General features: G+C 36.8%; 1 protein-coding gene across 11 annotated transcripts in view; it reads left to right on the top strand.

Moving 5' to 3' along the window:
* The window catches only part of CADPS2 (calcium dependent secretion activator 2), a 516,958-nt gene that overhangs the window by 379,859 nt on the left and 110,084 nt on the right, over positions 1 to 27,015 (top strand). For all 11 annotated transcript variants that reach the window (XR_004682085.1, XM_035021019.1, XM_035021016.1 and 8 more), the window contains 3 exons: positions 14,634 to 14,735; positions 20,586 to 20,649; positions 23,995 to 24,118. Coding sequence is in view for 10 of the 11 variants with exons in the window: in XM_035021019.1 (XP_034876910.1) it covers positions 14,634 to 14,735; positions 20,586 to 20,649; positions 23,995 to 24,118 (290 nt within the window). In the remaining variant the exon portion in view is untranslated. The remainder of the gene's footprint in view (positions 1 to 14,633; positions 14,736 to 20,585; positions 20,650 to 23,994; positions 24,119 to 27,015) is intronic.

The raw sequence follows: 27,015 nt of genomic DNA, 5'->3' as shown, positions 1-27,015 counted from the left end.
CTTTCCAGCTTGCTCTGGGTAAGTGTCAAATGACTTTTTTTTTTTTTTTTAAATATTTATCAATAACTCATCTTTAAAACTATCTGGGCTTTGAGACTTATATGTGGAAAGATTTTTACCTACTGCATTAGTTTATTTTGTAGTTAAAGTACTATACAAGCTTTCTGTTTATCTGAGTGAGTGTTGTCAGGTTACGGCTTTTCAAGAAATAGTGCATTTTATCTAAGTTTTCAAATGCATTGATATTAAGTTCATCTTGTTCTCTTTGTACTTTTTGCTCTACTTGCTTTTTGCACATTCTAATATTGTTTATTTTTACCTTCTCTTTTTTTTTCCCCTCAGTTCATCGTGCCAGAAGTTCGTAAACTTTATTAGTCTTTTCAATAATGTAACTTTTGGCTTTGTTGAACTAGACTGTTCCTTCTCCTTTTCATTAATTTTTTTAAAAATCAACTTTTTAGAGTAATTTTAGATTTGCAAAAAAATTGGGAGGATATTACAGGGAATTTCTGTATTTGTTCCCTCTAATGTTACCATCCTATATTAGCATGGTACATTTGTCAAAACTTAAGAAACCAGCATTGGTACGTTACCATTAACTAACTACCAGTTCTTATCTGGATTTCCCAGTCCATTTTTTTTTTTATTGATCCCAGTCCATTTTTTTTTATTGATGTCCTTTTTTTCTGTCCCAAGGTCCAACTCAGGATGCCATTCATGCTGCATTCAATTGTCATGGTTCCTCTGATCTGTGGCCGTTCCTCAGTCTTGTCTTGTTTTTCACAACCTTGACAGTTTTGGGGAGTTCTGGGTCAAGTATCTTGTCAAACATCCCTCAACTTGGGTTTGTGTGACATTTTCATGGTTAGAGGTGATGGGTTTTTGAAGAAATGAAATACTCTCTTCTCTCAGCCTGTCAGGGAGTAGATGATACCCATAGAACATCACTGGTCATGTTAGCCATGATCACGTGGGTAAGGTAATGTATGCCAGGTTTCTCCACTCTAAAGATAGTACTTTGCTTTCTCTATATTTTTTGAAAGGAAGTCACTAGGTCCAACTCACACTCAAGTGGAATTAAATGGCACTTCCCAGAGGGAGGACCAGTTACATACTTCATTTGGAATTCTTCTGCAAGGAAAATTGTCCATTCTCCTCTATTTAATCAACCATTTGTTTATGTCAATCCGATTCATATGTAGTTATTTGGTACTCTGGGTTATAATCTGATTCTGCTTTTATTTTGTTGCTCGGATTATTCCAGCTTGAGCCATTGAGAGCTCTTTTAGGCTGACTCCCTGTGATGTGCCCCATCCTTTTTTTAATTTAAAAATCCTTTGTGGGCGCCTGGGTGGCTCAGTTGGTTAAGCGACTGCCTTCGGCTCAGGTCATGATCCTGGAGTCCGGGGATCGAGTCCCGCATCGGGCTCCCTGCTCAGCGGGGAGCCTGCTTCTCCCTCTAACCCTCCCCTCTCTCATGTACTCTCTCTCTCATTCTTGCTCTCTCAAATAAATAAATCTTTAAAAAAATAAATAAATAAAATAAAATAAAATAAAAATCCTTTGTTACTTTCTGGTTATAAAACATGCTTCAAAGTCCTCTTGTATTTTCTGTGACTGGCGAGTGGAAAGTTGTCACTACTGTGTGGTTTCTTCCTTCTGCTTAGGCCAATTGTTACTTTGTATTGTACTTTGTACTTGAGGTTATTTATTAAGGTACATTCAAGTTTTAAATTGTTAAATCTTCCTGGTAAATGGAAATTATTATTATCTAATGATCCTTTTCATAACTATCAATGCATTTTGCATTCCAGTTTACTTAGATGGTTATTAATGTAACCTTCTTTTGGTGGGTATTTGTCTGATACGTTTATTCACACTTTTAGCCTTTCTGTATTTTTGTGTTTTAGTGTACCTTATAAATAGCAAACTAGATTCTGATTTAATTCTCCATTATGACAATTTCTGTTTTGTTTTTTTTTAATCCACTTAGTCCATTTACAATTAGCATATGTGTTGATGCAAGTAAATTCATTTCTACCATTTGATTTTGGCCTCTTTTTTTTTTTGACTCATGTTTGTAAGCTTTTTGTTTTTCTTGCCTTCTTGTTTCATCCAGGATCTTCTATTTTTTCCTCCTCAGCAGTTTGCATTTTCCAACATTAAGATTTTACTGTGCATATTGCTTATATTTTAAAGTTTTATGGTAATCAACAAATTTCCTCTCCTTCTAAGAGTGGAGAAACCTTGGAACATTTTGCTCCAGCCATGCCCTTCCTCTCTCACATGCTTATTTTGCCTGGTATTTTAGTTGTGTCCTTGTTTATTTATATTCTGTTTTATACTCAATACTTGCTTAGATTTAGAAATTATTTTCCTTTTTCCTAAAGTATATTCTTTGGAATTTCCAATAATGGAGCACCTGTAGATAGTGAATTTTTATTTGGAATTGTGCTTGTTTCATCCACATTTTATAGAGAAAATTTTGCTAGGTGTACAGTTCTATATTGACAGTTACTTTCTCTCAGAACTTTGAAGATAATACTCCATTTTCTTGTGGCTTCCTTTGTTACCAATAAGAAGGCTGTTCACAATCAAATTGCCATTCTTTTGAGGGGGATTAGTCTTTGCTCTCCAGATACTTTCAAGATTATTTTGTTCTTTAGTGTTTTGTGGGTTCGCTATAACATATCTACATGTGGATTTCTTTTCATGGATTCTGTTTGTGATTCCTGTGGATGTGATCCAAACTCTGATTTGGATGTGAAGATCCATGTTTGCCATCATCCTGGAATATTGTTATCTCTTTAAGAACTGTTTCTCCTCTAATCTCACTTTTTTCTAAAATTCCAAAGATCATATATGAGGCATTTTATCTTCTGTATCTCTTTTAATGTCTGTAATACATATTCTACTTATTTCTCCAGCTGAATTCTATGTTATATTTTTAGTTCTCTTCTAGTCAGGACTTGGCAAAGTTTTTTCTATAAAGGGCCAGATAGTAAACATAATAAATCTTTTGGGCTTTGTGGGTCATATGGTCTCTGCCACAATTGTTCAACTCTGTGTTTTAGTGCAAAAAGAGCCATGAGCAATATGTACATGAGTGTGGTTTGTGTTTTTTTTTTTTTGTTTTTTTTTTTTTAAGATTTTATTTATTTATCTGACAGAGATACAGTGAGAGAGGGAACACTAGCAGGGGGGAGTGGGAGAGGGAGAAGCAGGCTTCCCTCCCAGCAGGGAGCCCGATGCGGGGCTGGATCCCAGGACTCTGGGATCATGACCTGAGCCAAAGGCAGACGCTTAATGACTAAGCCACTCAGGTGCCCTGTGTGGTTTGTGTTCTAATAAAACTTTATTCATGAAAACAGGTGGTGGGCTATAGTTTGCCAACCCTTTCTCTACTTTATTCTCTTTAGCTATAACATCTACTTTTCAACCCACATAGTGCTAATTTCAATTACTAAATATTTTAGTTCTGGAAATACTATTGGGTTCTTTTTAAAACCCATTTGATTATTTCTGAACATCTCTGATCTGATTCTTGGTTTTTATCCCTCCCCCCTTTTTTCCTTAGACCTTTTATAAATTCTCTTCTGATCAATTTCAATAACTAAATTTTCTAGGTGTTTATGTCTTGTTTCCACTGACATTTTTGCCATGGTCTCTGTTTTCTTATTCAGCTAGCGTTTGGTTTTTTTGTTTGTTTGTTTTGTTTTTAGTAAGCAAATATACTTGAAATTCATGAGAATTCTACAAGGACTGGTTTGAGAATACTTTCTTTTAAAGAGGGTTTGCTCTTTTATTTGGTGACAGAGGTGCTACTGGAGCTACTTTATTTTCTTATCTTGGCGATTTCTTGATTGCATAGGTAGTTTCCAGTTTAGTGAGGCCAGGCATATGATGCATATTCTCAGGAAAGACTCCTTCACTCACTCTTTAGATGTTGTAGAAACAGATTTTCTTGTTGGCTCCCATTACAAGAATACTGATTCTTTCGGGACCATCCTTTAACTGAGAGTACAGCCCATTCATGGGTCCCAGTTTTTGCAGGAATCTCAGGTTCAGCAGTCCGTGGGGTCGCTGACCCAGTGGTGCATTCTCTTAAACATAGCTGTAAAGCCTCCTTAGTACACACATTTTCCCCCAAGGCAGCCCTGGTGTTCATATTCATCCCTACTTTGGTTTCAGTTTCTGGTTCATTTTCATTTTCCTAGCCTTTGGAGAATTTGTTTCACTGTCTTAGAAGTTTACCTCATTTAACTATATGCTTGTTATAACTTATGCAGTGTTTAGGTGTTTTGTAGTGAAAAGGGATATTTGGGGTATCAAGTCAATCCACTATACTAGGAGCAGAAGTCACATGATAAAATTTGCGTTTTGAAAAAAAAAAATATTTGAACATCTCTCTGGAGAACCTGTTGGAGTCCTTTCTATAACCTCTACTTCAAGTTCCACCTGATTAACTGCTGCTCGTCTGTCACATCTCAACTTCAGTATCATCCCAAACTGACTCCTTCCCTGAAAATCCGTACTACCTCAAAGCTTTATACTTTTGCCCTTCTTCAGTGTAATTGTACATTACTGTCTGGTTTTTCTTTTTTATGCCTTTCCCTATTAAGCTCTGTTAGGGCAGGAGACATTTTTGTTGCGCTTGTGATAAGGAAAATCTGTGTCCCAAGATGGCCGACCAAGCCCGCGAGAGAGTCCCAGCCCCTGCCCCGGGGCTCTTCCCGCGGAGTCTCCCTGCTGTGCTTCCCTCACGCACCAGTCCGGGTCCTTCTCCCTGCCCCGCTTCACGCACGCGCCAAAAGCACCAAGTATGCGGAAGTAGAAGTGTATAAATTGCCCCCTTTGTGCTCGGGGCTCAGACCTTTGGAGATCACTCTCTGAGCCCACCGGCATTAAGTAAACCTCCTATCCCCCAAGATCTCCGAGTGCCGCTTGGTTCTTCTGTCGGGCAGTCCAGTCCAGGTTCTGTAACACTTGTATTATCCCCAGGACCTAGGCAGGTACTCAGTAAATATCTGTTAAGTAAGGAAATGAATGACGTGGGACCATTGGTTTACAAATTTTATGGGTGAAATATTGGGGCACTTGGTAAGTAGAGTTTACAATTAACTATTGTTCTTAATCAAATGCAATGATTTTTATGACCCATGGAAAGACCCTGTGTAAACCAGAAAAATGGTATCATTTTACCACACAGAAATTAATAGATTAAGACAATGAAATACCTTTTTATGTATAAAATTGAAAATGATTATAACAAATGATAAAAACCGCAGTTGATGAGGTTGCAGGGAAATTAATCATTTCACGCACATGGGTCACAGTGCAAACTGATAAGTACTTTCTTAAAAAGCAGTTTTGTAGTATCTATCAAATGTTCAAAATATCATTACATTCGCCTTAGCTTGGGCTGCCGTAACAAAATTCCATCAACTGGGTGGCTTAAACAATAGAAATGTATTTTCTCACAGTTCTGGAGACAGAAGTCAGAGGCCAGCAGTCAGGTGCTGGGGGAGACTCTCTTCCTGGCTTACAGATGACTGCCTTCTCCCTCTGTCCTCAGAGAAAATCTCATTCTTCCTCTTCTCATAAGGCCACCAATCCTATCAGATTAGTGCTCTACCCTTATGACTGACCTCTTTTAACCTTAATTACCTCCTGAGCAGCTCATCTCCAAATGTAGTAACATTGGGGGATAGGGCTTCAACATATGATTTTCATTCAGGGTGGACACAATTCAGTCCACAGCACACTTAAACTAACAATATGCTTTTAGGAATTTACCCCAAGAGGGCACCTGGGTGGCTCAGTCGGTTAAGCATCTGTCTGCGGCTCAGGTCATGATCCCAGGTTCCTGGGATCCAGCCCCACATCAGGCTCCCTGCTCAGCGGGAAGCCTGCTTCTCCTTCTCCCACTCTCCCTGCTTGTGTTCCCTCTCTTCGCTGTGTCTCTCTCTGTCAAATAAATAAAATCTTTAAAAAAAAAGAATATATTATATACTTTATGGTAGGAAGAAATACAGGAAAAAAGTCTAAATTCAAATGGAATATTGGATTAATAAATTCTGGTACATCCATTAAATGAAGTATCATGCTTCTATTAAAAAACATATATTAGGATATTTGAATAATGTGAGATGCTGATACTTCATTATAAGAATTAAAAAATAAAAGAATCCAATTATAAATCAGAATTAAAACGTTGTGATTAGGGTGCCTGGGTGGCTCAGTCGTTAAGCATCTGCCTTCGGTTTGGGTCATGATTCCAGGGTCCTGGGATCGAGCCCCGCATCAGGCTCCCTGTTCCGCGGGGAGCCTGCTTCTCCCTCTCCCACTCCCCCTGCTTGTGATCCCTCTCTCGCTGTGTCTCTCTCTGTCAAATAAATAAATAAAATCTTAAAAAAAAAAAGTTATGATTAGATTTTATGGAACTAAAACTGGAATTATATTTACAAAAGGATATTACCTATTATTTATGATTGGGACATCTAAAGAAATTTTAACTTTTGTCTTTGTGTTTTTCTGAATTGCTCTCCTAAATTACGTACATACAGACCTTTAACTAAAAAATTGGTTTGTTAAAATAATATTAGGTATAGGTCAAAGATGACCTATCAGAGAATACTACCAATCTTATGCTCTTTATTTTTATCTAAAAATCACCGTAATAATTTATTTCTCTTGACTTGTAGAATGATGTGCAGTAATGAATTTAGTTTGATTCCAGGAGAGGCCAGTTATCAAACACCTTGATTACTGTCCATGACCTGTGTGTTCATCAGTAACTTAACAAAAAGCTGAGTCACAAGATCTCGTATCTTCATAGAGTCCAATTACTGCATTTTTTAAGAAGTATCTTATTTTTTAGAACCTCCAAAGAAAATAGACTACAGTAGGAAATACAAATAAGAATTAGGGAGGAGTGCTTGGAAAGAAAACAGGATTTTAAAATTTCATTTGCAAAATATTTTCTCATAGAAAATGTTTCTTCTAGGGATGCCTGGGTGGCTCAGTCGGTTAAGCATCTGCCTTCGGCTCAGGTCATGATCCCAGGGTCCTGGGATCGAGTCCCACATTGGGCTCCCTGCTCCGCGGGGAGCCTGCTTCTTGCTCTGCCTCTGTCTCTCTCTCTGTCTCTCATGAATAAATAAATAAAATCTTTAAAAAAAAAAAAGAAATAAGAAAATGTTTCTTCTAGCTCAATGAACGTAAGGGTCAATTAATTTCTTCTGGATAAGTAAAATTTCCGGGAAAATTAAAGGACACTGATTATGTGACCAATATATGACCATCCAAATGAGGTACCATTTTGTTTGGAACAGTAAGAAGTGTTCTAGGTTAGGGAACAGAAATATGAGACTGTTGTTTTCTTCCTTCTCTTTCCATCATTTCTTATTCTCATGCTGTGTCTTCCTCTCCTTTTTATTCTGTTCACAAATGGATATTGATGGGAAATACACGAAGTGCAAAGTGACTTTTACCTGCTGTGCTGTGAGCAGAATTGACAGTCCAGAAATGCTACTCCCTACGTGTCTCTCCCCTTCCCACTTTGTCTAAAGGAAGCTAAGACATCCCACATTCCTACATTCCTCATGGGAGAGGGCACATAAAAAGAAGCCTCTAAGAAACTCAGAAGCGGGGTGCCTGGGTGGCTCAGTTGGTTAAGCGACTGCCTTCGGCTCAGGTCATGATCCTGGAGTCCCGGGATCAAGTCCCGCATCGGGCTCCCTGCTCAGCGGGGAGTCTGCTTCTCCCTCTGACCCTCCTCCCTCTCATGCTCTCTGTCTCTCATTCTCTCTCTCTCAAATAAATAAATAAAATCTTAAAAAAAAAAAAGAAACTCAGAAGCGCCATGAACTTGGTCATCAGCCCTGTCATTGCTTGCAAAATAGCTTTTATTGCAAGCCTCCAAACTGCCATGACAAAGGATCGTTCTTGATGAGCTAGGGAGGGAGGGGGTTGGGAAATGTAGCTCATCAATTTACCAGACTTGTCTACACAATGTTAACTCCAGGGGTGTTAATTCCTGAGCACTCTGTTCCAGGCAACATGCAGACTCCTAGAGATTATAAAACCAAGGACACTTTTATCCCTCAAGTATCTAGAGGCTGGTCTAGCTGATAAAATGATTGAGAAAATAACCACGGAATATGTTACAATTTTCATTAAATAATAAAACAGATGGCTCATCAGCACTAAATGATGCTTTTTAAGTGGGAATTGTGGAGAGATCCCATGATTAAATAATTTTGAGAAGTGATGTCAAACAGATTTCTTTACTATCAGACTTCTCAAACACCTTAATATGCCTTGCTTCCATTATGGACCTCCAGCAAGGTCTCATAATTTGAGACCAGAAAAAATCCTTGGGCTCTCTAACCCTCTTTTTTGGAGGATGTTTTCAGGACCATTGTTTTTTAAAACCTGTTGGCAGCCAGATGAAATGGGTATTAAAATTCGTTCTTATTGTTCTTCATGGGCTTCTGAAAGGTTATATTATACTGGAAAAAAGGACCATAAAATGTGTGAACTATGAACTGGTCAAGGGAAGTGATGCTATGAGGTTAGTCCATATTTAAATATTTAAGCGCATTCCCTCATTGATATTTGCTCTTCTGCTCAAATGCCTGACTCTACAATCCAGTTTCACACTCTTTTTCTCTTAGATCTTTGTTGAAATGTAATGATTCTTTCCTTCATAGAAACTAATTTCTTATCACAACTACCTCAAAAGCCGTGAGAGATAGAAGATGGAGAAGATAATACTCTTCCTCTCTCTTGTTTCTTAGTAGTCTTTCAAAAACACCCTTCTCAATTTAGAGCTTATATTGTACTTTTTTACAGAAAGAGTTGATAATGATGACAAGATGTCCAGAATACAGAATGGATTCTGTTTGTTTCTAAATGCCTAATCTTACAGATTGACGAATAGCACGAGTTCTAAAATCCATCATGAGATCTCTTCGTTCATGTAGGAATTTAATGAAATTAATTTGTATAGGCCTTAATACGTATAGGAACTATTTTTGGACAAATCCGCCTTTCAAAAAAGGGTGTGTGTTGGGGCGCCTGGGTAGCTCAGTCGGTTGAGTGACTGCCTTCGGCTCAGGTCATGATCCTGGAGTCCCGGGATCGAGTCCCGCATCGGGCTCCCTGCTCTGCGGAGAGTCTGCTTCTCCCTCTGCCCTTCACCCTGCTCGTGCTCTCTCTCTCTCAAATAAATAAATAAAATCTTAAAAAAAAAAAAAAAAAGGTGCGTGCGCATGCGCGTGCGCCTGCATGTGATGCTTTCTCTGAAGGCAGAATGAGACCCAGAGGCAGATGTAAGAGGAAGATGTTGAGCATCAGCAGCAGAGTTCCATTGTGTGCGAATTCCGTTTTTTAAGAATCTTTCCAGTATAATTAACATAGACCTAACTACATTTGCTGTCCCTTTGCTTATTATGTAATGCCAGAAGGAAGTTCTGTGTCCTAACTTGTTTGTATCTGTAATTAAAGGAAATGCATCTACCACTAAACTGTCTTTTATAATTTGCTCATATCTTAAACTTTCATGGAACGCTATTCTTACGAAAATCATGTGATTTCAATAACTACAGGCCCCAGGAAAAAAATGAGAAGTTTAAATCTCGAGACATGAGAATGCCCTTTTTTTCATTGGAACAACTTTACTATTTATTTATCAGTCATAGAATTAAGCTCCAGTTAACATTCAAATCAGAAAATTGGCCTTTTACTTTAGAATTTTCAATAACCATATTTTAACATTGTCTTTTTATCAGTATCAAAGATTACTTTTATTATCTCAGGGGAAAAATTCTTTTATTGAGACTTAAAGCAAATGATTTCACTAATAATTAAAATGGCAGGTAAATACTAAAAATTTTCTGCTAAATGTAAAAACAGCTAACTTTTGTCAGATCTTTTTACCCAGAGTACTTAACTATAATTCCTGTACTGTTTGCTTTTCAAAAAATTTCCTGTTTTACCTACTGTTATATGATTTAAAATGTTCCAATTAATTTATGTCCCATTAATACCAATAAGCAATATTTGTGATATTACTCATTCATGAGTTTTTATTATCTGCTATAGCTGGTATTTTTATATTCGGTGTATCATTTATTCATGTCTTTAGCATTTATTTGCCATTTAGCATTTAGCATCAATTTGCCAGCTACCATTCTGGGTACCAGGGGTGCAGCACAAAGGAGGCAAACAATAAACAGATCAATCACATGTGGGGTGATGGCATATTATGTACAATGACCAGCAATAAAGCATGTTAAAGGAGAAGAGACCTGTGGGAATGAAAGATTACACCTTTACAGCAGGTGGTTAGAGGTAACCTCATTAATCCTGAGTCATGTGGGTAGACATGAGAAGACAGTGAGCAAGCCCTGTGTGCCTCGGAAAAGACCCTCCCAGGGAGCAGCATGTGCAAAGGCCCTGAGGCCTGTGAGTTTGAGTCTGTGTTTGAGGAATAGCTAGGAGGCCAGAGTGGCTGGAGTGAAGGGACCTGCTAGGAGGGGTAGAGAAGATCAGAATGAGTGTGTGTGTGTGTGGGGGGGGGTGTTCTATAAGGTCTTGCAGATCATTATAAGAATTTTGGCTTTTGGAATATTAGCATTGTAAGGTATGGCTTAGGCTTGGAAAAGGCTCACTGTAGTGTGTTACCAATACTCGACATAGAAAAGACTAGAGAGGGAGACTAAGGAGGTTGTAACCATACTTGGGGTATGTTTTGAAGGTACAGCTGACAGCAATAAATTTATAAGCTGAGTTTATAAAGCTATTATTTTAAATCTCTATTACCCTGGGTCTACTAGATGAATGTTCATAGAATACAAGTAGTTTAAGTTTCTCTTAAAGCTGCTTTCTGCAAGTACAAATTTTAAGGACTGACTTTGTTGAGATTTTTTTTTTTATCAGTGGCACCTGGGTGGCTCAGTTGGTTAAGCATCTGCCTTTGGCTCAGGTCATGATCCCAGGGTCCTGGGATTGAGCCCCACATCGGGCTTCCTGCTCAGCTGGGAGCCTGCTTCTCCCTCTCCCTCTGTCTGATGCTCTGCCTGCTTGTGCACGCTCTCTTTCTCGCTCTCAAATAAATAAATAAATAAAATCTTTTAAAAAAGTAAAGAATTACTGATTCAGTAGCAGATATTTGAAATTTTATTGATATTTAAGCTTTCTGCCTTATGTAACTAATATAGAAAATGTCTGAGGTAAGTATATTTAAAATACTCCACATTCTCAGATACAGTTTACATTTTCTTTTAAAGATTGTATTTATTTGAGAGAAAGAATGAGAGAGAGAGAGAGAGAGAGAGAGCGCACTTGGGGTTGGTCAGAGGGAGAAGCAGACTCCCCGCTGAGCAGGGAGCCCAATGCGGGCCTCGATCCTAGGACTCCAGGATCATGACCTGAGCCAAAGGCAGTTGCTTAACCAACTGAGCCACCCAGGCACCCCAGTTTACATTTTTTAATAGAGATTTTTTCCTCTTTATTATTTTCTGTGAAACGTAGGGGAAAGAGAATAAGACATGGGCACTAAGAGCCCCAGATTTGGAATGCAAGAGAACCTAGGTTCAAGTCCAGGCTCCTACTCTTTCTAGTTGTGCGACCTTGGGGAAGTCACCTAACCTCCCTGAGCTTCAGCAGCTTCCTTTCTTGGAGTCTGGAGAATGGGTTGCTGTGTATGCATATGAAATAGCACAGTACCAGGGGCATATTTAGAATTTTGTTATTTATCATTGTTTTGTTTATTTTAATAATGGCTATGACAAGGAAAATATTGATGATACAGGACATATTTGCATTTATTGGAAAGAATTTTAATATTTTTTAAAAGATTATTTGACAGAGCAGGAGCAGGGGTAGGGACAGAGGGAGAGGGAGAAGCAGATTCCCGCTGAGGAAGGAGCCTGATGCAGGGCTGGATCCCAGGACCCCGGGATCATGACCTGAGTTGACCGACAACTGAGGCACCCAGGCGCCCTGGGAAAAATAATTTTAGAAGGAGCTGTTACCTTTAGGCATGACTGCAGCAAAGCTGCTATTTATTCCCAATCACTTAGGTATAGATGTCCACTTCATATACCTAATATTCAGTACATAGACTGGTGTATGCACTAAAAGGCATGTAAATAAGGACAGGCCCAAAATACTAACTATTGTATCTAACTTGTCAGATGTATACTGAATTTAATAATAAACTCACTAAAATGACAGCCTTTCACTGTATATAACCATCTTTATCTTAGTGAAAGCTGACACAAGTGATGTTCCTCTGACTTACCTTTCTCGCTTTTCATCACCTAAACCCCTGGCTCCATTGTGTCGTGTAGGCGAGGTGCCCCAGTGAGGTTTAATATGACAGGATGACTTGCTGTATCGCTGTGGATCACAATCTCCTTTGACAGTTGAAGCAAACAGTAAAATTCACTCTAATATAACCATGTGGTGTCTGTCAGAGAGCAAAGCCAAAGAACCGTATCAGTGATCAGAATAATAAATATAAGTTCTTTATTCTTTTTCACCAAGTTTGCATAGGCGTATATCATGAAATGCCGACCCACAACTTTGTGGTGTGGATTTTTGTGCTATCTATATGATAACACAATGTAGTTATAGTTTCATCTGAATGCTCAAATTCCCAAGTTAATGATGTATATAAAACTCCCTGCTTGAACTTTTGTGATCATTATTATACTTACTCTTAAGTGATAGTCCTGGTTTTGTGCTATCATTTGCTCAGTGGGAATTGACGCTGAAGTAATATGTGAAAAAATCCATTATATTATAAATTATTGTAATGATAAATTATTATAAAGTATTGGGGTTAGCTCAGAGTTCATTATTTTGTAGTTTATAGATCAGACTTTCTTTTCTCCTTCCTAAAAATATTTGAAAGACCAATATTTGCCATTAGTTTTTCTGCAGTTCACATTGAAAATACATTCCGGTAGAATGTACTATTCTGACTATGAAATAAAATAATTGGTGTTTCCCTATTTAGGGATGAAGTATAATTGTAAGATTTTCAAAGCATAAATTCCAGCAGCTTGTGCGTTTCTGAAATAACAAATTATTTACTCTATAATGGCAAAAAAAATTTTCAGACTTAAATGATGCTGTGAGATGAATAAAAGGTCTTTAGGTCATTATGATTCAGGTATAACTTTAAAAGTAATTGCTTTTATCCTAATTGACTAGTTGCAAGCATCAAAGATACACATGTACACGCATGTTTATATGTATATGTGAAACGAGTGGGAGCCCCAAATAGCAATCTTCTGGGGAAAGTTATATCAAGCATTCATTTCTCTTTGTTTTTCATAATCATCTCTACCTATCGTATCCATAAATATTAAAAATTAGTTAAAATTATAAGTACATAAGTCTTTGGGAACTAAAATATCTTTAGAAAAATAAGCTAATAGAGGAAGAAATGATTGGTATTTATCAAATGCAAAAGATTCATTTTGTTGAAATAGACACTTTTTGAATATGACATTAATAGGTCTTTCTCATTGCGTTAACAAAGTTACAGTTCATAGGTTCAAAATTTTTGATGACTGTTATACAAGCAGATACTTTTTTTTTTTTAAGATTTATTTATTTGACAGAGAGAGAGACAGTGAGAGAGGGAACACAAGCAGGGGGAGTGGGAGACGGAGAAGCAGGCTTCCCGCTGAGCAGGGAGCCCGATGCGGGGCTCAATCCCAGGACCCTGGGATCATGACCTGAGCCAAAGGCAGACACTTAACGACTGAGCCACCCAGGCACCCCAATATACAACCAGATACTTGAACTGATATAGAATAAATTCTAAATCCATTATTAGAAATATTTTATACTTTTAATGCTGATCTTAAGTAAAAGAAGATTTCTGTTCAGTCTTCGTAACTACCTCTAAAAGTCCTGATGTGAACTTGCCTTGATTCCATAGGGATATTTGGCTGAGCCCAAAATGCAGGAACATAGCTGATCTGTGTTCTCTATAAGTTTTTATTCAACTATTTGTTTTGAATTATAAGCCCCCACATTTAAACAACAACAAAAAAATAATGCAGTAAATCACCAAATGTATTCAAATTTTCTGTGTTTTTTTACAATTAGAATGAAATCTCCAGTTTCACATTAGCTTAATTTTTACTTGGAAGAAAAGTAGTTAAAACATTTTAGTTTGCATTCAGTATGCTTTTATAATATTTTCATCCACGGGATATTTATTCAATTTGTCAAATGTTTGGTACCACATAAAACACTTTTCACTACCATTCTCAAGGACTAGTCATTGTTTTCAGTAGATCTGGAAAATATTTATTGTAATCCTTTACCTTGAAGGCTGTTTAAAACAGAATAATTCCATTCATTCCAGGTCAGAATATGAAGCAAATGGCTACAAATACCTCCTTTAAATAAATTTCCATTATAGATGCAAGTAATATGTATACTATCCAATATGCATTTTCCTTAATTATTCTTCAGGGAAATAGAGATATAAAGATATATGTATATATAAATATATTTAAAAATAAAGATATACAAAAAATATGAAAGTAAACATTCAATCAGTATAAATTACTGATTCTGTTTGTTTGTTTGTTTGTTTCCAGGCCTGATGGAATTGGAACTGTTTCAATGGAAGAAAAAGAGAGATTTGAGGAGATAAAAGAAAGACTCTCTTCCCTTTTAGAAAATCAGATAAGCCATTTCAGGTATATACTCTGTTCATTAAAATTAAGTATTTGCTTTCTTCACTCAACACTCCAGTTCCCTATAGAGGTTCTTTATGTCTTTTTTTGGCTACTCAAGAACTACCAGTAGCTTCTTCTCCATCGCCTGCCAGGTAAGATCCATATTCCTTAGTCTGTGGTCTGCTTCTAAGCCTGCCATTCAGTTTCCACCATTCATTAAGGTAGGTCCCTTACCCCTTCAATTTGTGGAATGCATCTCTCACTTGCTTGTGCATTTCTCATCCTCGAGTAACCTCTTCCCCCAGCTCTGGTGAGTAGTCCTCCCTCTCTCTGAATCACCAGGCAAGGAGCTTCTTGTGTCTTATCTTCATAGTAGAGCTGTTTTCGATCATTCCAGCAAAGACTGGAAAACCTGAAGTCTTTTAGCATTTATCATCTGTACTCTTCACTAGTCACTTAACACATAGTTATAATACGCATTTCTTAAGTCATTAGTTATTTTATTTACATTTTGTGAGAACAAGGGCCTTGTTTCCTGGCACAGTTCCTTGCTCAAAAAAATTAACAATTGATACTAAGAAACATTTACAGAATGAAAGATCGAAATCTTGATATTTTTTCCCCTGATTATAGTTAGCTCAATAGAACCTAATGGTTAAAAAGGGAAATATTTCTGGAGAATGCAATTCAAGACAAAGGAGAAAACAAAGAAAGAGGGATAGTTAAGATCCCTGAACAGAAAATGAGTGGTAAAGAGGAGGGAATCTCCATAGTGATAGTTAATAGAAACCCCAAGTGATGATTGAGCTTAGAAAGCAACCAGTTCTGATGAGAGCAGGTCAGAAAAATTCTTCAAGTAAATTAAATTGACAAAATACTAAGATGTTTTAGTATGTTGAGAAAGGATTTACCCACCTGGAATTGAGTTTGGAGTTCTATTTAAAAAAGATATTAAAGGGGCGCCTGGGTGGCTCAGTTGGTTAAGCAACTGCCTTCGGCTCAGGTCATGATCCCAGGGTCCTGGGATCGAGCCCCGCATCAGGCTCTCTGCTCAGCGGGAAGCCTGCTTCTCCCTCTCCCACTCCCCCTGCTTGTGTTCCCTCTCTTGCTATCTCTGTCTCTCTGTCAATTAAATAAATAGATAAAATCTTTAAAAAAAATAAAAAAGATATTACAAACAAAGACAAGTATTAATTATAAACAAAATAATGGCATGTAAATCATAGTAAATACTGTGTATCACTTATCTGGCACATTTACATAATATAAATACTGAATTTAACCCCCCAAAATGGCATAACTGTGTTAAAAGCTAAGAAGGACAGGAATTACATTTAGGATGGGGGAAAGCAGTCAAAAAAAAAAAAAAAAAAAAAGAAGAAGCTACATATGTCTAAGGTGGAGTAACAGGATTATATTTACCCTCCCATCTGAAACAAAAAAAAATTTTTTAATTTTTTTAATGTGGAAAAATGCTTTTCAGCACATTAAGCATAAGACAATGAATACAACTGATTCTTGAGAGATGAGAAACAAATGAATAAGCCCTTTCATTTTCTCCGCTTGGCACCAGGAGAGTGCTTCTGAGCCATGGCCCATGGAGGAGAATCCCAGTGGACACCCTGACTTGAGGAGACAGAGATGTGAGTCCAGGGAGGGCAAAGCACCCAGAGTTTGCAGGTCAAACTTCTGAAGAAAAGAGAGGAGAGACCTGCAGGTGTTTGCTGAGGGGCCCCCTGGAGTCTTCAACTGAGTATTGATTTGAACATGTATGTAAGGAAACTATTTGAAGTCAGACAGATAATCCTTTCACTCTGTGGTAGGATTACAGGAGATAATCCTCAAAGCTAACATAGAGCTAAGAGGAGTACCAGTTTTTACCACCCAGATTGGAAAGCTTCTAAGTCATGAATAGAGGGTCGAATACTCAAGAGAATTTTTGCCTCAGTAATAGAAAAAAATTAGCCCTGTTTTTATTGCTCCTAATGAGGATTAAAATCAAGTTTCAAATAAATCAAATTGTTTTTAAGTAATTTAACTGCATTCCAAACAAAGGTCAAGAATAAAGGAATGCAAAAATACTGAGCCACCAATAATGTAAAATAATAATGTCTAGCATCCAATCAAAAATTCCTAGGCATACGAAGAAATGGTAAAATATGACCAATGAAGAGAATGAAAACAGCCAAAAGTGGAAGTGACACAGAAGATAGAATTAGTAAACAATAGTATTAAAAGAATTCTTACCAAATGTCATATGCTCAACCTCTTAAGGGCGCCTATGGAAAACCTACAACTTCATACTTAACAGTGAAAGATTGAATGTTTTTCACCTGAGATCAAAAGCAAGGCAAGGATGTCTGCTCAAAAATCAGTAATCAAGGTTGTGTGGTGTGGACAGTTCAGAAATCCACTCATACACATGTGGTCAATTGATTTTCAAAGATACACAAAGATAATTTGTAAAGTACACTTTTTTCAATAAATGGTGCTAGAACTATTAGATAGCCAGATGCAAAAGATTGACCCGGACCCATACCTCATACCTGATTAAAAAGTTAACTCAAAATGGGTAGACCTAGAAAACAGAAAATCTCTTTGTTCTTGTACGAAACAAAGATTCTTCAAAACACCAAAATCATGATTCATAAATGGAACAGTGTTACCTTGAACTTCATCAACATTAAGAACTTTTGATCTTCCAAAGACATTGATAAGGGAATAAAAAGATATATCTCAGAATGGGAAAAAGTATTTGCACAATACACATCCCACAAAAAACTTCCTTCTATCCGGAATATATAAGTAACTCTTAAAACTTAGAAATGAAACAACCCAATAAAAAATTGTTCCTGATATTTCATCAAAGACACATGGCAAAAAGCCATATGAAAAGATGCTCAATGTCATTATTCTTTGGGGAAATACAAACTAAAACACAATGCAGTACTACTACATTATTAGTATAAGTAAAATTTAAAAAAATAAGTAATTACCACCCAACAAATGTTGGCATGGATATGAAACTGGAACTCTGCATATACTCTTGATAGGAGTATAAAAGGGTACAACCCACTTTGTAAGATGGTTTGCAGGTTTTTAAAAATTCAAACACCTAACATATGACCCAGCCATCCCACTTGTAGGTATTCTCCAAGAGAAATCAAAGCCCATGTCCACACAAAGACTTTCATGTGAACATACAGCATTATTCATAATAGCTGAATATGAAAACAAGCCAGATGGCCACAACAAGGAAGAGATAAACAGTGTATCACAATACTTCTGAGCAGTAAAAAGGAATGAACGGTTGATAGCATGAATGAATATCAAAATATACTGAGAGAAATCAGATGCAATGAAGTACATACTCTAAGATTCCTCTTATATAAAATTATAGAAAATACAAACTAATTCAAATACAAAGTAAATCAGTGGTTGCCTGGGCCCAAGGGGTGGGGAAGAAACATTTGGCAGTCATGAATATGTATATTAAATTGATTGTGGTGATGGTTTCACAGGTATATACATATGTCAAAACTTATCAAATTATGTATTTTTAAAATGTGCAATTATATGTCATTTATACCTTTAAATCTATTAAAAGCTAAGTACTTCCATAGTGGGAAGTTAGTAGAATAATATATAAAAGTGAGAAATCAAGAATTTGAAATATTAGCATGTAGGTTAGGCATAAAATGTTTAAATACAGAAAGAAATAGCTAAAAGTTAAAAACTTTCTTTTCTCGAGAAATTACTTGGGGAGTGGGGTGCAAATGACATAAAAACTTCTGTTTTTCATAAGAAGCCTTTAGAAGTTTCCTTTCAGACTATGTGTATATATAATTTTGATAAAAAGAAATACTGTATTTTAAAATGGTAAAGAAAAGAAACAGTTTAATTGTGGGACATGTCTATGCAGGCTCATCTATCTGTGTAATTAATTTACTAAGGTGGGAATCATGGTGATTTTAATTTATTCAGATTAGATATTAAACTTGGTTGAATTTTATTTGATGATTGAGTATTTTCCACTTTGTTATTACAGAGCTGTGAAAGTGGTGAAAACCCAAAATATTTATCCTGAAAAGCAGAACAAAACTATTCCTTTCTTTTAAAACCCATTTTGTAAAGATTAATTAAGCCTCTGTGTAGTTATTTTCTGTACTTTATTGATTCAGGATTACTTGTACTCTGTAAATGTGTTGAATTATTTACACATCATGGGCAGCTAATGCTAATTCAGAACATACCCAGTGGGACCTCAGAGCCCTGAAATGCTAAATGTAATCTGGGGATCAGTAACATTCCATTCATAAAATGTGTCACCCTCAGGTTAATGGAAATAAACAATAGGAAAGACAATGGGTGGATTATGCAAATACACTGAAAAGATTTAAGCAGGGGAGGGGACTATAAGAACCCAATTTGTGTTTTATTTAAACTTGGATTAAGGTTTATGGTATACAAAATGATGAAAGCTACTTCGCTAATTTGCTAATGCTCTAAAAAGCAACACTGCACAGGAAAAAAAAACTATTAAATAAATTGGTTGTTGCTTTTGTGCAGGGTAGCAGAGAGGAGTAAGAGAATGCATTGAAGTACGAGTTAGTTGAAGGAAACTTTTAACAGTAAGTGAAATAAACACCGTTCTGAAGAAAAATTTGACTAGATTTATGATGTTTCTTGCATTTATCTGACACTAGTAAAAGTTTCATAAAACTAAAACCCGATCCTAATATGAATTTAACAGCTGCTTTCTGAGAAATCCATCTTTAATCGTCTTTAAAATTTGCTGCTATAAAACAAATTGAATTTAAGTATGTGTTTTTAGGGAAACCTGTTCAGATTGCCTTGTGAAAAAAATAATTTCATTGTGGGTTACACCTTAGAAGATGTGTTTACCAAGTCCCTGAATAATGGCAAAGGACATGGAAATCTATAAACTTCAAGTTACCGGTTTGAAGATTTCTAATCCAGACAGCTCAGCTGCCTGTAGCACTTGATCTTGGGTGGGGGGCGGCGGGGTTTGGGGAGAAGGTGCTTTACTGAACCTGATTCAAGAAAGCCAGGAGCTCCAGCAGGATGAAGAGGCCCTGACATTCTCTGCTCTTTAAGTGGAAAGTGACCTGAAGAGGAACCCCCGTGTGAAGAGCAATAAATCTGTTACCACCATGCGTTAGCTAACTTCTGAGGAGCCCACTCACTCGCCCACGCCTCTGACCCTGATTGCGGAACACGGCGGTGACCTGCCCTCCGGTTGTTGGTGTATATTAGGAAGGCACGGCACGAGAAAGCTGAGGATAACCTTCCCTACTGGCAAATTGCGGAGCTCTGCAAAGTTTGTGTTTTGTGTGGGGAGGTTGTAGAGTTAGCTACTGGCATAATAGACAGGCAGATGTCAGGAAAGGGGGGAAGCTGGAACCTGTTTTGTACTCAAAGTTATGTCTGTGGGGTGTGCTTCCATCTCAAGCCACACATAAGTACAGGAGGAAATGGGGGAAATCATTTTGTTTATCATAGGGCTTGAATAACAGCAAACCTTAAGAAGATTTTAGGAAATGTATTTTTAATTAACTCTTTACTGGTAGAATCTTGGAGGTTTTTGTTTTGTTTTAATTTACTATGTTCTTTCTGAACATCATCAAAATTTTAGAACCTTTTCATCATAGTTGATACCTTTACTGTTAAAAGAAATCGAAAGCATGGAACCAGGTAAACTTCTGCCTTTAAGATTTTCCCAGATGGGTTGATGCTATTTTAACCACTTTTCACTGTTCTTCAATAATGCCAAGTAATAGAAGAGGGAATTATTGAGCAGTCTTGGATATTAAATGTTTGACTTTTTTGTTCCTCCTTTTGTTTTTAAAGATACTGTTTTCCCTTTGGACGACCTGAAGGTGCTCTGAAAGCTACGCTTTCATTACTTGAAAGGGTACGTTCGAACACTACTTTATAAATACTATTTGCACTTAGTGGCTGTGTGTTTTAGTGACTGAACCGGGCAGACAGGCCCATTCCTCACAACGAGTGTGTTCTCTGAGGCTGTCGGTCACATTTCATCACTTTCTCACCGGCTCTTAACTACGTCCAACTCTTCCTATCTCCTACCTCTTTCTCCCCGCAGCTTTTCGGAAGCCATCCCTGCCATCCGAGGCTGAGTTGATGGCATCTTGGCAGTACCCATTTTCCCCACCTCTTTCTTTCCCTCATGAAATAGTCTTCTTTGTTTTTTTTTCCACTTAAGTATAATCATCCGTTTTTCAGACTTCACAGTTGTCTTTCATTACCCTCCCCACACCCCCGACTTACTTGTGCATCTACCTGTCACATTTCTTATACCTGTAAGGGTTTATCACTTAAAAGGCCCAAACGTATCCTTCCTTTCATTCTAAATCAGTCTCAAAATTCATTTCAACTCGTGTTACTTTAAATGAATTCATGAATTGTGGAAATTCGTTTTCCCTCAGAAAATAAATAGCAAACAAGGCTTTCCTAGCCATGCTAAAATAATTTATTAATGAAAGTACATTCTCCACTCCTGTTTTTGTAGCAGACAAGGTTTGAAAGGGAAGTATCATTTTCATTTATTTATAAAACTATTCAAAGGCTAGTTGGAGCCTAACAGTTAAGTGATATGGACAATTCCTATTCCTTACCAGCATTAAAATGAATTTCTAAGGATCATTTATATCATGATAATATATATATACATATATAGTATATAATATAATCATGATTTGATTATTCTGGCCCTAATTTATTGACTTCAAAGCACTTGGTCTTGTCCACTTTTCTGCCAAAGAATTCTAGATATATTACACTGTTGATCAGCACTTCTATTAAAAGCAAAAAGGGAAGGCTTTTTTTTTTTTTTTTTTTTTTTAAAGGGAAGGCATTTTTCAGTGATTCAAGGACTTGGAAGATGAGGCTAGAACTGATGACTGTATACAGTGGTCGCGTATGTCTGCCCCTGTTTTATCCTTGATTCCTGTGCATCATATGATAGAAATATTATTACAGCGGTTACCTGTTTTATTAGAATTTTTATTATAAAGCTGTGTGTAACCCAGTCTTTTCCAAAGTATTCATTTCATCCAGTTCATTGAGGTATCATAGAAAAGATAAAATCTTTACAGAGAGCTTTACTTTTGGAATGGCATCCCACCCTGAGTACCTGATACAGCCTCTCCGTGTGCTCGTTTCCATGGTAGAGCTCCTCTCCTCCCCCAGCAGGGAAGAGTTCCCGATGGCATAGATGCCCTCATGTACTGACACGAGCCAGGATGAACAGTGACCTTTTTTCCACTTAAAGTCACTTATCATGTCTCTTGCTGAACTGAGAGAGAAATGGTAGGGCCATTCTTCATTTCCGTGTCTCTGTACTTATTGACATCTTAGAAAAGCAAAATCTACATGTGAATTCTTCATACTTACTATGCTTTGGAAGAAATGGAGGGGATACAGGAAACCAGCTGTGTCTCCCTTTTTGCTCTTGCCAGCCCTTAATCTGTATTTTGCCAGGAAAGAGGATACAGTTCCCCCCACTCCAAATTAAATATCCAGCTCCTGGGTAATATAAACTATCACCTGATTTCAACCCTGGACTCACCTCTGTAACAGACATATACATTCTAATTTTAACAGCTATTTTCTATTATTTAAAAGTGTGGCTCAGTTGGTTAAGCTGGGTGGCTCAGTTGGTTAAGCATCTGACCCTTGATTTCGACTCAGGGCATGATCTTAGGGTTGTGGGATCGCACCCCACTTTGGGCTCCATGCTGGGGCATGGAGCCTGCTTAAGATTCTCCCTCCCTCTCCCTCTGCCCTCTCTCCCTTGCCCCCCCCGCCCCGCTTGTGCGTGTGCTCTCTGTCTTAATGAATGAGTGAATGAATGAATGAATGAATGTGTGTCACCATGGGAAGATCTAATGGTAAAGTTCATGGTTATGCATATGGGACAAAATTAATTTTAAATTTAAACTTTAGGAATAATCACATTAAAAATAGTACATTTAAAAACATAATAGTACATTAATGCTTGTTTTTTTTAACTATCAGCAGAAGGATTTTTTTTGCCTATAAAGAATCTAATGTGCAGTTCTAATTAAAGTACCAAATATATGTAAATGTGTTAAAGATTTTTAATATGAGACTATGAAGAATAATTGAATTTGATGGAAAGGAAATTTTTAAGTGATAAGGTTTGCTGTTTTGAAAAAGAAAGCTTGCCTAACAAAATTAAAATATATTGTGAAGGATCACCAATGCTTAAATGGTTGAGTAAATTTGAGATTATAAAATCCTTTGTGCTGAGGCCGATTGAAAGAGAAAGAAATCATAAAGCATGAAATGGATGTTTTCATATTCTTTTGATGAGTCTTTAAGGTAAAAGACTAATAGAATAGTAAGAATACTTACTGTTCTTGTTTTCTCTATATTCACATTTTGCCTTCTATTTTATAATTTGAATGTAAGTAAAGCCAGAAAAGCTGCATTAACTATATGAAAAGATAGAGGTTATCTAATGGTATAATCAAAACTGACTGTAAGCTATTTAACCACTGAGAAAGTTTTAAGGAAATTATCATCAGTGAGTCATTATAAAAGTGCTTAAATACATTATGTTTTGAATTCTGGATATAATTGTATTTTCCCCTGGTCAATAGTAATACTTCTAAGGGAAAACAAAAACATATTTAGGAACTCAACAGAAAATAATCTGTTGTTTTTTAATTTCAGAAAGTTTCCGTGTATTTTAACGTTTGATATTCCATTCATTTCACTAAAAGATTTTCTCCCCGTCGACAGATTAAGTAATTAAAGTTTAATTGTGGAATTAGAGATCTTGATTTTTATAGAGCTCAAAAGCAATGCTTGTTCTTCATAGAATTTTTTACTGTTTTCATATATATATATATTGCTCAAAAGATTTAAAGCTTTTCTATGAGGGATGTGCAAGACAAACCTTATTACTTGTCCCAAGGACTGTAATCCTGATCTGAAACAATTGCTGTAATGGTGTCGTGGGCCCCTGGAGGAAAAGTGACAGTCATCACACGGAACGGTGGTTTGGCCTATGGGAGGTTTTGATGTGCATAAATGAGGCTCGGACAGGAGGAGCCAAGATTGGAGGATTACATTCCTGGTTGTGAAGTGCCGACTCCTTACTTTGCCCCAGTGTTACCTAGGACCCCTTCCTCGTAATAGATCTAGGACATTTTGTGTAATTTGATTGCAGTCTCTGTTTTATGCAGTCTCTTTCTCTCCCCCTCTTCAGGTTTTAATGAAAGATATCGCCACTCCCATACCAGCTGAAGACGTGAAAAAAGTGGTCAGAAAATGTCTCGAGAAAGCAGCCTTGATCAATTACACTAGACTCACAGAATACGCCAAAATAGAAGGTCAGTGCACTGAGCAATTGTCCAAGTGGCAGTGAGAGCCAACAATGCCTATTAACTGAATTTTCTGTGAGAAGTTCTTTCCTTTCCTGAACAAACCTATACCGTGGCAAAGGGAAATGTCTCATTAAAATCTCAGCTGGTGAACTGAAGAGCTTTTTCCTATTCATTGCTTTAATATGCCTCCTGGGACTCTGCTTGAATGAAAGACCCAGGATTCGTGCTTAAGTTGTCCTTTGTTCTTATTTTGAGTTTTCAAGGAACCAAAAGGTGTTTTCATGGGTTGTATTTTTTGACATTACCGTAAGTACATCTAACATTTAAACTATGGGTAGTGTCTTCTTTCCCGATCAGTAACGGTATAGTGTTACATAATTTTATTTTCTGTTCAACGGTGTCTCTCAGAGAAGGAGGAAACTTGATTATGGTGAGGGCCAAAATAAACTGATAGAATTCCCTGCAACTTTTCTTTGCTTGCCGTATATTAATGCACTTGAAAGATTAGGGAGGACTGCACATTTTTTCCTCTTCCTTCAGCTTTCATTCATTAAGAATACTGAAATTTAGGATGCTTAGAAATAACTAGATTGAAATTCGTAGCAAAGTCACAAAATCAGCTTTATTCAACAGTCCTTTAATATAATTAAAAATAGGAAGGGCCACAAATATTTTGCTTTAATTATCATACAACTGGCTTGTGTAGTACAAGTAGCATTAACTTAGGGGAAAAGTTTGCAATGTTAAATACTTATATCTAAAAATAAAAGTAAATCCTCTATTAGAAAAATTTTAGTAACTTTTAATATAAAATTGTACTTAATTATAAATTTATTAATTATTAATATTAAGATAGTTTTATCAAAATTGGGATGATGAAAAAGATTGAGTATAATTGGCTGTTATATCCTTTTTTCTCTCCAAATCTGATCAAGCTTTCTAACAAGCATGCAATAACCAACCTCCTGAGTGATTAACAAAAAAGCCATCCCATCACTATAGCAACCAATATTATATCACAAGAGTAACAACATGAAACCTCCTTAGTTACCAGTTTAACATCATTAATTATGATATCACGTTGTGTTAAAGCAAAAGCAATGAATATTAGATAATTTGGGGAAAGTGGAAGATAAACAGATTGTTTTTCACATCTTGAATACCCATTCAAACAATTTTTGTGTTTTGGAATATTATGTGTTGTGAACATGGGTTGAAAGAATCGATACAAAAATAGACATTAAAACCTTTCAAATCTGATAAAGGGGGAAAAGTTTGTGCATAACTTGAATAAACATAATATACTTTTACCCAGATGTTTCAATTCTATCCAAAAAACCTATGAGAATCCTTTTGTTCTTAACTGTCTGTTCTAATTAATATTTTTGACCATTATCTTGTCCAAGAATACTGAAAAGATATGCAGAATATTTCTATTTCCTGGTCAGAGTCCATTTTAACATGTACAAATAAAATTATTTGTCACAGCTTTTATTAATTAGCTAGCTTTTATTAATTAGCTAGGCGTGTTAACACTGGGGGTCAAAAGACATAGCTGTTCTGGATCACACAAAAAAATAAGTCTGTGTTAGAGAAGAGCCTATCATAGGACTAAATGGACAGTGGGCAGGGAATTCTCCTACTTCTTTCCCTTCTGGAGTCACCTGTCTCTTATTTCTAGTTGACTGCGAGAATATTCTAGAAAATGGATCCTAGAAATCTAATTGGGTGGGACTACTGAGCAGTCTCTATTTTCAAAACAAAACAAAACAAAATACATGCTTAGTATATGAGAAAACTTCTATGCATTTCATTAATTCCCTTTCTTCCAACCCCCATTCTTATATCTAAAAAAATAAAGCACTTTTTGTTTATGCTCAGGACCAGACCAAGAACAAAATCTAATTTAAGTTAGAAATAGGAAGTGGCTACTTTTCCTTGCTTGATTGACCTCCTGCATTATGTGAGCAGCATGGGTAGAATCTGTTTTTCTCCTAAATTGTCTTTTCTTACGTTTTAGGCCCAGCAGAAAAGGAAGCAGGTAATGAATGTTTGTGCATGCACGTGTTGTTATTTCTATTGTGGTGCGTGATGTTTGATATTGATGGAGAGCTGTCCGCTTTTCAGGGCTCCTATTAGATCACTTTGGTTAAGATACTGAGAATACTTTGATTTTGTTGGAACTATTGTTAATGCTTTGTAGGGAAAATACAGGCCATTTATCTCTAAAAGTTCAGCGATATTTTTTATATAAATTCAAAGCAAAAAACCGAGGTTGTATTAATGTTATACAGTATGTTTTAAGCATGGACACTAATCTTAGTTGGAAGCTGTTGCCAATATTTGGAGGGCTCTTACAACTAGAAAAGAGGACCATCTTTCCTTTATCACTCCTGAAAAATAGCAGAGTAAAAAACATAAATGCTATTAAATAAGAAGTAAGCAGCTCTTAACTCTGAAAGTTGCACATCAGAGGAATGAACAGGGGTTCTGAAATCCCAGCCTCAGGCAGTTGCTAGGAAAGCGTTCTTCTCTTGGTCTCTGAATTTGTAAAGGTTTCCTTACTTTTTTCTTATGCCACTTATTACCATTGCAATTAATTTAATTACATGTGCTGTTATCTGTTTATCCTACCTGTCTCTTCTTTAGCCCCTTGCAGGCAGGGTCCTGACTGAACGCGTTCACTGTTGGGTCCCAGCACCCAGCCCTGCACTGCTGACACAAAGTAGGCTCTCGGTGCTATGGAGAGAGATGAGAGGTTAGCTAGTGAGTTCATCCAGTGATGAACCTGCCTAGCCCAAGTTCCCTTCTCTTATTCAAACCCGGCATGCAGTATTATAGACAAGTTTGGCTTGTTTTTAACTGAAGTCTTTGACTAACGGGCTTTATTTCTATTTTTCCTA

This window comes from Mirounga leonina, unplaced genomic scaffold (genome assembly GCF_011800145.1).
Source record: "Mirounga leonina isolate KUSES-001 unplaced genomic scaffold, KU_Mleo_1.0 Mir_174, whole genome shotgun sequence".
Lineage (NCBI taxonomy): Eukaryota > Metazoa > Chordata > Mammalia > Carnivora > Phocidae > Mirounga > Mirounga leonina.
Note: the sequence above shows the minus strand (reverse complement) of the source record. Positions and strands in the feature narration are given on the sequence as shown.